The sequence below is a fragment of the Pleurodeles waltl genome, chromosome 9, assembly GCF_031143425.1.
Source record: "Pleurodeles waltl isolate 20211129_DDA chromosome 9, aPleWal1.hap1.20221129, whole genome shotgun sequence".
In the NCBI taxonomy this organism is placed as follows: Eukaryota; Metazoa; Chordata; class Amphibia; order Caudata; family Salamandridae; genus Pleurodeles; species Pleurodeles waltl.
Genome location: NC_090448.1, coordinates 986147729 through 986161420, shown reverse-complemented (window position 1 = coordinate 986161420; position 13692 = coordinate 986147729). Strand labels below are relative to the sequence as shown.

Sequence of the window (13692 nt, the reverse complement as noted above, 5' to 3'; positions counted from 1 at the left end):
ATTACCCACAACAGAACAAGTCCTTTCTAAATGGATACTATTGTGCATCTTATTATCTCACCGAATGCCAGATTTCTTCCTGGTAAGTCTAAGGCACATTCCACAGCAGGAAAAGCCAGAACAGTGTTAAGGAATGTGCCTATTTAAGCCAAGTGCAAGGCCGCCAGGCGGAGATCCGTGCTGTGCCTGTGTGATAGGCGTCACATAGGGGGATGCAGAAGAGCAGGACACACCCCTTTGACCCAGAGCTCTACGTGTGCCTGTGCGGTGGAGGCAGGAATTCGGACGGCTTCAATCTTTGCGGGCGCTTTGCTTTTGTTTGGAGTCCTGACCGAGTGCCATCTTAAGAATGAGAGCAAGATCTGATGTTGAGACTCCGGTCTTTCTCTTCACCGGTTGATTGGTTTTTGGCGGGTACTAATTATTTCGATCCGGCATTATTGTGCTGTCCGGTTCTGGCAGGGACTTTTTATTCACTGACCTTGCTGCAGCAGGGGTTTGCTTAGCCGTTTCCGCTTTTTCCCGGGGAGACTGGGTTGTGTGGCAGACAAGGAGGTCTGTGGCTCCCAGCCTTGCAAAGTGGAGCAGAGCGGGCAGCTTGAGGAGGGGAATTCAAGGCCAATGACAAGTATTGATTATTCTTCCTGGAGCATTGCAATTTGGTGACTGGTCATTTTACATTTTAAAAATTTGAAGCCAAGCACCTGTTTTCTTCTGAGCATTTTCTACTAATACTGGACTTTGACTGTCAACTGAAACCAAACTATAGCAAACCTCTGTTCACAAGTCCTTTGCTCAATATTTTGGATAATTGCGCAAGGTCTCAACATCTATCATTGAGCCATCATGCTTTATTTGTTTTATTTTTTTCAGTGGCGTTTCAGTGTTATACATATCTAAGTAATGCACAGAATCATTGTTCATTATGATACCCTCCACGGTATAGCCAATGGCGCAGTATTAGTCATCGGATCTTCTGCCTCAACAGTACGCAATACCAAATACCTTGTAATCTATTTGAAACACAACATAAAAATCAGTGAACAAATTACATTTAATTACTCCATCCCCCTCCCGTGCTCTGCTCGTTACATATTTTCACAGCTCAGAGGATTCAAAATAATGCAAGCTGGCCCCAACAGCCCACCCCCCCAGCTCATCTCCACCTCTTGGTGTCAGTGTCCATCCACATGATTATCTCTCTGCTCCCCCACCATACACAAGAGTGCAGCACCTGGGAATTCCTCAGCAGATTTTTAGGGATTCTACGGGAACGCGCTGACATGTTACACACTTGCACTCTCTTCCTTTTACCTATCTGGCCCTTGCACGCGGGAGATGTAACTTTAATTTCGGGCTCCAAGGGCACACAAGGCATTGAGAAAGAGCAGTCAACAGTGATATTGGACGAGCCTGATCCAGTTGAAGCACTAGAGGTCACAGGTCCCATACCGGGGGTCCATTGACCGTTGCACAGGAGGAGTCACAGAAGGGGGGGAGGCTAGGGAAAGGTGTGGTGCTCAGCGAACTCAATTTCTTTATTGAGCACATCCACGGCATGCTGCAGGAATCCATTCTAGAAAGTGCTGGTGTGGAGCTTAGTTGTGCTAGCAGGCAGCTTGTGCTTTCCATTGTGGAATAAAATAAACCATACTGAGCCCGAAAGAAAAAAGGATGTTTCTCCAGTACCTGCTAGGACACATGAAAGATGGGCACCCCAACCTTTTCCAAATGATGACGGGCGAAGACTGACCTGCTCCTGGCCCGGATGCGTCCAGCGGGCTTCAAAGTGGTTTAAGTACGCCCATTTGGTGCTGACTGCAGTGTCACTCCTCCCTCCACACAGGAGTCGGGGCCCAGTTGTCCTGTCCCCCAGCTGCTCAAGAAACGGTTCCACGCCTCGATTTGCAAAGTGGGTGCAGTGCACCGGCTCTATGCTGCCTGCAGTGTCACTCCTCCTCCTCCTCCTTCCTCCACAGAGGAGTCTGGGCTGTGTAGTCCGGGACCCCAGCTGCTCAAGTGTGTGACCACCTAGGCTGATGCCCAATAGAAAAAGTTTGCAAATTATCAATCCTGGGCCTAAAAACTAGGGGATGGAATGAAGCATAAGTGAATCTAGAACTACTTCAAGATGCCGAACTGTAAGAACAGCTTTTCAACTGCTTTCTTTGTTGGGTGCTGCATGGTACAAATGACGTGGTAAGTATTTGAACAGGGAAGTCGAGAGTTGTGGATGAATGCGAGCTCAGCTGTCTGCTGAAGACATGTTGCCTGTTTATTTTACTGGTGAATTCACAGCTTGATGTGTGGAAATAAAAACAATAGTTGGGTAATCTAAAGATAGTTATTTAGCTGTAAGGATTGTGCCCCTACAGTTAAGTAAATTGCTCTTGTAATTGAAATGTTTTTTAAAACATTTTTCAGTTTCCCAAATGCACTTTTGTGGACTAGAATTATTTGTGTAATTGTTTGTTTAAGAATATAGGAAGGAATACCTTCTTTGGAAAACTGTAGTTGCATTCGAAAATTGTTTCATTTTTCATGAGATTGGTGGCACAAAACATTTTACAGGAAAAAGTTCTCGCAGGCAAAGCTGACAATTTTTTTTACAGCTGCTCAAATATGAAACATTATCGAGAAGTACATCGGTTTTCATTGGAATAACAAATGTATACCTGATTTAAAAAAAAAGCACAATTGCACAATGAAACTGTTGTAGGATGTCGATAGAGAAGACAGCTAATTCGAAAACGCATCTGGTGTGCATTGTCCCATGTGAAATGAAACCAAAGGAAAGACACAAGTCAAGCACTACACTTATATGATACAGTCATGAAGAAAAGGGAAAACAGGTTTTCAAATTGTAACAAACGACCAATGGGACAAATATCTATTACAAATGAGCCCTCATATCGGTCAAAAATGGTTAGATGTCTACTTCGTTTTGCTAAATGTCAGTGATGCTTCGACCCCTTTTACAATATGGGGTCGCTCTTAGATATTGCTTAATGCCCTAGTTCTTGAGTAGGGTTGCCTTTGTTCAAATATGAAACATGCCGTCCTAACTGATATTTGCATTTGGAATATGTATTTTATTCACCCCTAAAAGTATCTAAATGTAACCTTCAATCAGAATAAATCTGACGGTAAATATTGGTTTGTTTTCTTTTTTAGATTGTCATCATTATGCGAGGTTTACCAGGCAGTGGGAAAACTCATGTTGCAAAACTTATCCGGGTGAGTGCCTGCAGCATTCCAACCTCTGTTTTTTTGTTTTCCCCAAAGCCCTAAGTTTACTGTTTATTGTTTTTTGTCAAAAAACTTTTCATATTCTCTGCCCGTTCTTGTGATCTATAGGAAAAAAGCAAACTTGTTTAATTTGCAAAGTAGTTAACTGAATCTCATGTAAGCGCTGCTATACTGAATTTATACCATGAAGTGGAAAAGGGCAGTGTTATTTAACATTGTGGAATCTTTGTAGGTTTTTCATGTTTTTGGATATTCCCCAACCACTAGATTACCACTGAGTGGAATCTTCTATATTTGCTCATTGATACCATGCATTATAGAAGTACACAGCCTACATTTAATATGCATTTGGGGGCTTTTACTAGTCACGTTCAAATAATCAATGGGCACCATGCAGGTCCCCTTAGGAGTACTTATTAAAACTGTATCCGAGTAGTCCTAGTAGTACCACTAGTACTGGTGCATGCCAGTTTGGAGCTTTGTGGTCCTTGATATTCCTTGGGTAACGAAGCTGCTAGACGAGAGGCTCAAACAGTAGGATGGTAAAAAAAGAAAATAGACAATAAAATGACTGTCTGTATGCCGCTTTGCCATCTACAACTCATTGACAGGCTTCTTAATGATTTTATAAAACTGTTTCACTTACTCTTTTTTAATTTTTCTCTTACATGGGTTTCCTTAGTGGACTAGACAGTCAGACTCCATTGAAGATGTTTTCCTCCCTTGTCAAGCTGAACGCCTCAAGAGCAGTTACACTATATTAAGGGATGCTTACCAATCTGTGGTACCTAATGTTGTAGGGGTGTCACGTGACACAGTACAGTGCACTCAGTTTGAAAACCATGTAGTTCATTTTGGATACTTTACTTGAGTCTCTCTGGATCATAAGGGACGAGCCAGCAGAGTCTAAATCAATGAGTTAACGGTTGTCTTTATGGTTAGTTCTTTGTGATGACTTAAAAAAGTAAATAGGTCCAAAATTGGTAGAATGTAAGTCCTCTGTGTAGCTTGGAGAAGCTGTACAATTCTGCCTTCCTACATTTCTGGGTAGCCCACTTTGTTTGTCTATGTTAAATAAGTGGTGTGGAACTCCCTTTGCCAGTACTAACTTGATTTAAACGTTCCCTGTAGGTTTCAATTTCACATCACTTTGGAGACATTTTAGCTGGCTCCTCTGTACAAAACTGCTTAAGCTTGATTATGTTTGAGTGACACAGCTCTCTTAAGGTCCCCAAACAGCTTCTCAATAGATGGAGATTTGCCCTTTGACTTGGCTTTTTCAAAATCCTGATTTTAGTTGTCAGCTATTCAGTCATAGATTAACTGGTTTATTTTAACTAACTTACCTGTAGTACGTGCCTCTTAAAATAAACAAAAGTAATTTCCATTTGGTGTAAAAAAAAATTATCCATAAAAGATTCACAATAAATGTTGTAAAACAGAATGCACCCCGTGTTAATGGTACATAATCTCAAAATTTAACAGAAATTAAAAAATAAAATCTCACACCAAAACCGACATGGTAACTTGATAACATTTGTAGAAACAGAGGTGCTCTGCACTTTGAAAAGCCTTCGCACTTTCTCAGAGGAACAAGATATTATTAATGCACTGGTTTAAAAACAAATGAAAAAGATAAAATGCATGAAATGATTGGGGGGGAAATTATTATAGGGACAACAGTTTACCAGATCAGTAGTAAGTGAGCCCTACGGGAACGAGAGTTGCTGATGAACAGTAACTATCCTAATTGGGCATGTAAAGAAATGCCTCCTTGGCATGGTTACCCCCTGACTTTTTGCCTTTGCTGATGCCAAGTTATGATTTGAAAGTGATCTGCTAACCAGGCCCCAGCACCAGTGTTCTTTCCCTAACCTGTACCTTTGTCTCCACAACTGGCACACCCTGGCAGCCAGGTAAGTCCCTTGTAACTGGTACCCCTGCTACCAAGGGCCCTGATGCCAGGGAAGGCCTCTAATGGCTGCAGCATGTCTTATGCCACCCTGGGGACCCCTCACCCAGCACATGCACACTGCTTGCCAGCTTGTGTGTGCTGGTGGGGAGAGAATGACTGTCGACATGGCACTCCCCTCAGGGTGCCATGCCAACCTCACACTGCTTATGGCATAGATAAGTCACCCCTCTAGCAGGCCTTACAGCCCTAATGCAGGGTGCACTATACCACAGGTGAGGGCATAGGTGCATGAGCACTATGCCCCTAGAGTGTCTAAGCAAAACCTTTGACATTGTAAGTGCAGGGTAGCCATAAGAGTAAATGCTCTTGGGAGTCTGTCATACACGAACTCCACAGCACCATAATGGCTACACTGAAAACTGGGTAGTTTGGTATCAAACGTCTCAGCACAATAAATGCACACTGATGCCAGTGTACATTTTATTGTGAAATACACCCAGAGGGCATCTTAAAGATGCCCCCTGAAAACATACCCGACTTCCAGTGTGGGCTGACTAGTTTTTGCCAGCCTGCCACACACCAGACATGTTGCTGGCCACATGGGGAGAGTGCCTTTGTCACTCTGTGGCCAGTAGCAAAGCCTGTACTGTGTGGAGGTGCTTCACACCTCCCCCTGCAGGAGCTGTAACACCTGGTGGTGAGCCTCAAAGGCTCACCCCCTTTGCTACAGCGCCACAGGGCATCCCAGCTAGTGGAGATGCCCGTCTGTAAAGAAATGGCTCCCTGTTGCAGTTACCCCCCACATTTTGCCTGATACTGATGCTGACTTGACTGAGAAGTGTGCTGGGATCCTGCTAACCCCAGGCCCCAGCACCAGTCTTCTGTCACCTAAAATGTACCGTTGTCTCCCCAATTGGCACAACCCTGGCACCCAGTTAAGTCCCTTGTAACTGGTACCCCTGGTACCAAGGGCCCTGATGCCAGGGAAGGTCTCTTAAGGGCTGCAGCATGTCTTATGCCACCCTAGGGACCCCTCACTCAGCACAGACACACTGCTTGCCAGCTTGTGTGTGCTGGTGAGAACAAAACGAGTAAGTCGACATGGCACTCCCCTCAGGGTGCCATGCCAACCTCACACTGCCTGTGGCATAGGTAGGTCACTCCTCTAACAGGCCTTACAGCCCTAAGGCAGTGTGCACTATACCACAGGTGAGGGCATAGGTGCATGAGCACTATGCCCCTACAGTGTCTAAGCAAAACCTTAGACATTGTAAGTGCAGGGTAGCCATAAGAGTATATGGTCTGGGAGTCTGTCAAAAACGAACTCCACAGCACCATAATGGCTGCACTGAATACTGGGAAATTTGGTATCAAACTTCTCAGAATAATAAACCCACACTGATGCCAGTGTTGGATTTATTAAAAAATGCACACAGAGGGCATCTTAGAGATGTCCCCTGTATTTTACCCAATTGTTCAGTGCAGGACTGACTGGTCTGTGCTAGCCTGCTGCTGAAAGACGTGTTTCTGACCCCATGCGGTGAGAGCCTTTGTGCTCTCTGAGGCCAGAAACAAAGCCTGCTCTGGGTGGAGGTGCTTCACACTTCCCCCCTGCAGGAACTGTAACACCTAGCAGTGAGCCTCAAAGGCTCAGGCTTCGTGTTACAATGCCCCAGGGCACTCCAGCTAGTGGAGATGCCCGCCCCTTGGACACAGCCCCCACTTTGGCGGTAAGTCCAGGAGAGATCATGAGAAAAACAAGGAGTAGTCACTGGCCAGTCGGGACAGCCCCTAAGGTGTCCTGAGCTGAGGTGATTCTGACTTTTAGAAATCCTCCATCTTGCAGATGGAGGATTCCCCCAATAGGATTAGGGATGTGCCCCCCTCCCCTCAGGGAGGAGGCTCAAAGAGGGTGTAGCCACCCTCAGGGCTAGTAGCCATTGGCTACTAAACCCCCAGACCTAAACACACCCCTAAATCGAGTATTTAGGGGCTCCCAGAACACAGCAAGATAGATTCCTGCAACCTAAGAAGAAGAGGACTGCTGAGCTGAAAAACCCTGCAGAGAAGACAGACACCAACTGCTTTGGCCCCAGCTCTACCGGCCTCCCCCCCCCCCCCCCCCCCCCCACGCCCCCACGCCCCCAAAGACACTGCTCCAGCGACGCTTTCCACAGGGACCAGCGACCTCTGAATCCTCCGAGGTCTGCCCTGCATCTAGAAGGACCAAGAACTCCCGAGGACAGCGGCTCTGTTCACCAAAGACTGCAACTTTGCAACAAAGAAGCAACTTTGAAACAACTCGTGTTTCCCGCCGGAAGCGTGAGACTTGGCACTCTGCACCTGACGCCCCTGGTCCTTGTGGAGAACAAACACCACAGGGAGGACTCCCCGGCGATTACGAGATCGTGATTAGCCAGAGTTGACCCCCCTGAGCCCCCACAGCGGCGCCTGCAGAGGGAATCCCGAGGCTCCCCCTGACCGCGACTGCCTGCTTCAAAGATCCGACGCCTGGTAAAGACTCTGCACTCTCAGCGCCCAGGACCGGAAGGATCCGACCTTCAGTGCAGGAGCGACCCCCCCAGGTGGCCCTCTCCCTTGCCCAGGTGGTGGCTACCCAGAGGAGCCCCCCCCTTCTGCCTGCATCGCTGAAGAGACCCCTTGCTCTCCCATTGATTTCCATTGAAAACCCGACGCTTGTTTGCACACTGCAACTGGCCGCCCCCGTGCCGCTGAGGGTGTACTTTCTGTGTGGACGTGTGTCCCCCCCCCCCCCCGGCCCTACAAAACCCCCTGGTCTGCCCTCCGAAGACGCGGGTACTTACCTGCTGGCAGACTGGAACCGGGGCACCCCCTCCTCCGTTGAAGCCTATGCGTTTTGGGCACCACTTTGAACTCTGCACCTGACCGGCCCTGAGCTGCTGGTGTGGTAACTTTGGGGTTGCTCTGAACCCCCAACGGTGGGCTACCTTGGACCCAAACCTGAACATTGTAGGTGGTTTACTTACCTGCAAAAACTAACAAACACTTACCTCCCCCAGGAACTGTTGAAAATTGCACTCTGTCTAGTTTTAAAATACCTATATGTGATTTATGTGAAAACTGTATATGCTATTTTGCTAATTCAAAGTTCCTAAAGTACCTACCTGCAATACCTTTCAATTGAAGTATTACATGTAAATCTTGAACCTGTGGTTCTTAAAATAAACTAAGAAAATATATTTTTCTATACAAAAACCTATTGTCCTGGAATTGTCTGAGTGTGTGTTCCTCATTTATTGCCTGTGTATGTACAATAAATGCTTAACACTACTCGTTTGATAAGCCTACTGCTCGACCACAGTACCACAAAATAGAGCATTAGTATTATCTCTTTTTGCCTCTATCTTACCTCTAAGGGGAACCCTTGGACTCTGTGCATGCTATTTCGTACTTTGAAATAGTACATACAGAGCCAACGTTCTACAGGGCACAATAAATTATTCCCAAGAAAGTTACTAAGAACAAATACGGCTTCATGGAAAGCAAGTTTCTTAATGGAAGGTGTTATCTATCGGTTGTGGAAACTCAATGCTTTCCCTTTCATTTGCCTGTTCTCAGATAAAACTTTTTTTGACCCAAGATTTATCTATTAAACAATATTTGCAGTATCCCTATATAGATTCGACCTATTAGTTATGGCACATAATTCTTTAACATATCTCAGCCTCAGAATCTTCAAACAGCCATCCATTTTAAAACATTTATTAATTGTTAAATTTAGTTGCAGGATTAAAGCAGATAGATAATCATAACAGCAACGGATCTGATTTAAGTGTCCTCTAAGTATTCTAATTCTAACTCTTAGTGGGAGGAAAAATGTGGACTAGTCAGCCAAAGGATTAGTAATCTTCCTGCAGAGATCGTTCTCCTCTATTTAGAGAGGGCATTTGTTAACATACCCACAAATAACAGCACCATAAGAAGTCAAAAAATAGACTGAGAAAGGAAAAGCTAGTCTTTATCTTTCTGTTCTTAATCGTGAATGGTCCCAACTTGGTGATTTTAGATCCACAAATCATGACACAGGTTTTGGCTTGATTAGTGTGATGTTCAAGATAGTCTTTAAGAGAGACAAATTTATTGAACAGGTTTTTCAAACCATTAGCAGTACATTATAATAGATCTTTGTCTGATTTGTGACAGTCTTGCTTGTTAAGGGCAAGGTATGCACTTACACAGTTAATCTGCTTGATAAAAAGAATTAGAACAAGGACAGTCTCTTAGGGAATCTCTCTGTAAACATTAAAGTATTCTGCGCATTGTCCATTGCTTCAGTATCTGACTTCATTAGATAGATCAGAATGCAATCTTTAAAAAATAAATACAAAATAACAATTGCAACAGCAACTAACACCATAGCTTAGACCTTTTGACACTGTCAAATGCACTGCTCAGGTCCAGGAAAGACAAGTGAAAGGACCACAACACATACCATCAGTGGCACAGGGGCAGCCGGGTGCAGTGCGCAAAGCAGGCGTTGTTTTTTTTATAGGAAACAATGGAGGGACCCAGGGGTCACTCTAGCGGTGCAGGCAGGCACAGGGGGGGCTTCTCGGGACAGCCACCACCTGGGCTAGGCAGAGGGTTGCCTGGGGGTCACTCTTGCGTTGAAGTTCAGTTCCTTTAGGTTCTGGGGGCTGCAGGTGCAGTGTTGGTTCCAGGCATCAGGACCCTTGTTACAGGCAGTCGCGGTCAGGGGGAGCCTCTGGATTCTCTCTGCAGTTGTCGATGTGGGGACTCGGGGGGGGGGGGGGGGCGGGGAGGGAGGTGGGGGGGGGGGGTAGTGGTCTCTGGTTACTCATGGGCTCACAGTTGCTGGGGAGTCCTCCCTGAGGTGTTAGCTCTCTGAATCTTGAGCCGGGGTGTCGGGTGCAGAGTAAGAAGTCTCACGCTTCCAGCGGGAAACGTGCAGTCTTTGGAAGTTGCTTCTTTGTTGCAAAGAAGTAGCTGGTTCTCCAGTATTGGATCTTTCATATATTCACATGCTTGAATCATCCCCGTCGTCGAGGTGGGAGCCTCACGGTAAACTTAAATACATAAAGCAGTAAGGCAGTAAAAGTAAAACCAGTAGGCCCCAGTAGGCCTCATAGGGTATTTTACAGTCTATCCACTTTGTTTTGTGAAAAATACCCAAACTTCCGTATCAACCAATGAGGATTCAGCCCCTCCCAAACACTCCCAACAGAGGCTGAATTCCCTCAGATTTTCTACCGCACGTCGTGTGAAGGGAGTCTCCCTGAGCTCTGCTCAGTTTTTTCCTTATTTCTGACTGAAGATTGTTTTCTCTCAGGAAACTAGCTCCACAGCTTTGCCATGTCTGAAAAGACAAAGAAGGGTCTGTGACAATTGTGGGAAGAAGAGACTGCATGTTGATGACCCCCACAAGAAGTGTATCTACTGCCTCCATCCAGACCACAAGGTGAGAGACTGCAAAATCTGTCGCACCTTTAGTCAAAAAACCATCAAGGACCGTGAGGGTAGACATCTCTTATGGCTGCAAAACAGAAAGCCATAGAACATCCTTCCTCAGATGACAGTGAAGCGTCATCACAGGCTTCTCGCCCTCAGAAAAGAACAGGTGAGAGAAGTAGAGGGTCTGATGAACCACCAAGGAAGGTGCCCAAAAAGACAAAACAAGTCTCTACTGAGGCAAAAAAGGATGTTTCCCACTCAGAGACATTGAAACATTTGCCAAAAAAGGTTCATTCAGAACCTACTACGCCTTTGCATCGAAAAAGCACCTCAAAAAAGGCATCCCTGTCTCTGTCACCTCAAAAAGAGCCAGAAAAAGTCTCTTCAGCGAAAAAACAACCGTCGACGACCACCCCGTTGACGACTGTCTCGACTGTAACATCTACTACAGTGTCGTCTACGTTCACAACACCGGTCTCGCCGATGATTATGACGTCGTCGCGTTATCGTCGACGACGATAATTACTGCAATTTTTTTTAAGAAAGCTTCGTCGGCGACCACATCGTCGACGGCGGAGGCCTCCTGGGGTTCACCAATCGACCAGGGCACTCCCATCTATGAAGCACCTCTCAATGAGGTTTAAGAAGGCACTGCCGACGACGGCACCTACAGAAGATACGTCGACGAAACAACCGTCGTCTATAAAGGGCCCGTCGACGAAGGGACCATCGACAAAGGACCCGTCGGCGAAGGACGCGTTAGCGAAGACGTAGTCGACGAGGGAACCGTCGACGATCATATCGTCCACAGCACTAACAGTGTATAAGCCATCCACCTATCTGGATACTTCGCTGCACCATTCCTCATATCATCAGGACGACTCCACCAGGTTCTTACCCCTTTCACTTATTAATATGGGGAACAAGGCGTCTATTATTCTGCCAATGCATACCTCACCAAGTAAAGTGTTGCCATACCCACCACAGCATCTTTTAGATGATGATGACGATGATGCATACTCTCAAAACGACGGAATGTTTGGGGCAGCTAGTAGCCCGTCCCAACTCAATGTCAAATGCCAAGAGTTTGATGATGAGGAGGATCAGAATTACCAGCCTAGTTATGCCTCAACATCCTATCCACAGGCAGAACAACCATCGCCCCTCGCTATGCCTAGCACACTAGTAGCAGATCTACAATATATGTTGAATGACTACTATATAAGGTTTCCACCATCGACTCAGTCCACGCCACCTAGACCTGAGAGCTACCAGACACCTCGGCAAACTCAGGCTACTAATCTTTCGGAAACACCACAGGCTAGCATACCGGTAACTAGACAAACTCAGGAAGCCCACCCCTCGTCAGACGACGAAAGGGAAGAGGGTGAGCTAAGAGATTCGGCGGCTAGTGAATGGGATGATTATCTTGTCCCCACACCATCTCCACCACCAACTGGCCCGGTAGATTCTCCTCCAGAGGACATAGGAGGTTTCCATAATTTAATAGAGAGCGGCAAAACGTTTTGGCCTGGCAATTGTTTCTCATGAAACCGAATGTTTTTTGTACGACTTCAAAGAGCCATCAAAGAGATCGGTAAGAGCTATACCCATTGTCTATTTCTTATGGCAGGAGGGTTTGAAGGCAATGAAAAATCCGACAACAGTGCCTTCACAAATGCCAAGACTGGAGAAAAAGTACAAGGCCCCAGATGATTCTCCGGCCTGTCTAGTCTCACAGCCAAAACCTGATTCTGTTATATAACAGGCGGCTCAGCGACATTCCAAAAACCCCTCCGCACCTATAGCGTCTCCCCCAGACAAGGAAGGGAGGAGATTAGACAATATCGGCAAGAAATTCTCCTCTGTTGCAGCGGTCACAGTTAAGGCAGTTAACTCCCTCGCCATCCTGGGAAGGTACGATTGCCAGATGTGGGCAGACATGTCTGCCTTTTTAGATCTACTGCCAGAAGACGTCAAGGTGGAAGCAAAAAAGGTCTTGCAGGAGGGAGAAAGGGTCTCCGCGGAGATTATAGACAGCGCAATAGACCTTTCTCTCACCGGCTTCAGACAATTTGCTGGCGCAGCAGTCCTGCGCAGGCAAGGATGGCTTAAGGCTACTTCATTCAGACTGGAAGTCCAGAGTCGTGTTCTCGACATGCCTTTCGATGGAGAAAGTTTGTTTGGTAAACATGTCGACGACATGTTGCAGGCTATCAAAACGGATACCGATACGGCAAAATCCCTAGGTACCCTGCAATATAAAAACCTTTTCGTGGAGCAAGGGGTAGAGGAAATTACTCCTTTCGAGGTGGATACCAACAATACAGATCCTAATATCAGTCTTCCTCCACAGGATCACGACATCAGTACCACCAGCAACAGCAGCATTATAGACTACCATCGGCCGCAGCTTACAAACATCCAGCTAGAGGAAGAGGAGCTGCCCGAGGAAGAGATACGGGCAGAAAACAATGACCCGCCGGTCATCTCAACGCTTCCCCACCCACCTACATCGAGGAGCGGAGGTCGCATCACTTCTTATTTCCCCCAATGGAAGGCTATAACATCGGACAGATGGGTACTCGATGTAGTGGCCAGAGGTCATACTCTGGAATTCACACAAAAACCACCAATTGTTCCTCCATCGGGCCCACTGTCTCCGAGGATAAACCAACTCCTCAAGGCAGTAAGAGTGATGCTGAGAAAAGGAGCGATAGAACCAGTCCCTTTATCTCAAAAGAACAGGATTCTACTCCCGTTTTTATCTTGTAAAGAAACCCTCAGGAGACTGGCGCCCCATCTTGGACTTGAGAGCACTAAACAAGTTTCTAAAGAAAGTCATTCAGGATGGTGACATTGCAGGATGTCCTGCGTCTGTTAAATGCTGTAGATCTGATGGCATCCCTAGACCTCCAGGATGCTTATTTTCATATCCCCATATATCGCAGCCATCGCAAATTCCTAAGGTTCAGAGTGGGAAGTATGCACCTCCAATTCCGGGTTCTCCCATTCGGTCTCAAATCAGCCCCCAGAATCTTCACAAAAATGTTGGCTCCGGTGGCAGCACATCT

At 46.3% G+C, this 13692-nt stretch overlaps 1 protein-coding gene across 3 annotated transcripts in view; it reads left to right on the top strand.

Moving 5' to 3' along the window:
• The window catches only part of YLPM1 (YLP motif containing 1), an 865271-nt gene that overhangs the window by 493669 nt on the left and 357910 nt on the right, over positions 1-13692 (top strand). For all 3 annotated transcript variants that reach the window (XM_069208481.1, XM_069208482.1, XM_069208480.1), the window contains one exon: positions 3175-3237. In XM_069208481.1, the coding sequence (XP_069064582.1) occupies positions 3175-3237 (63 nt within the window). The remainder of the gene's footprint in view (positions 1-3174; positions 3238-13692) is intronic.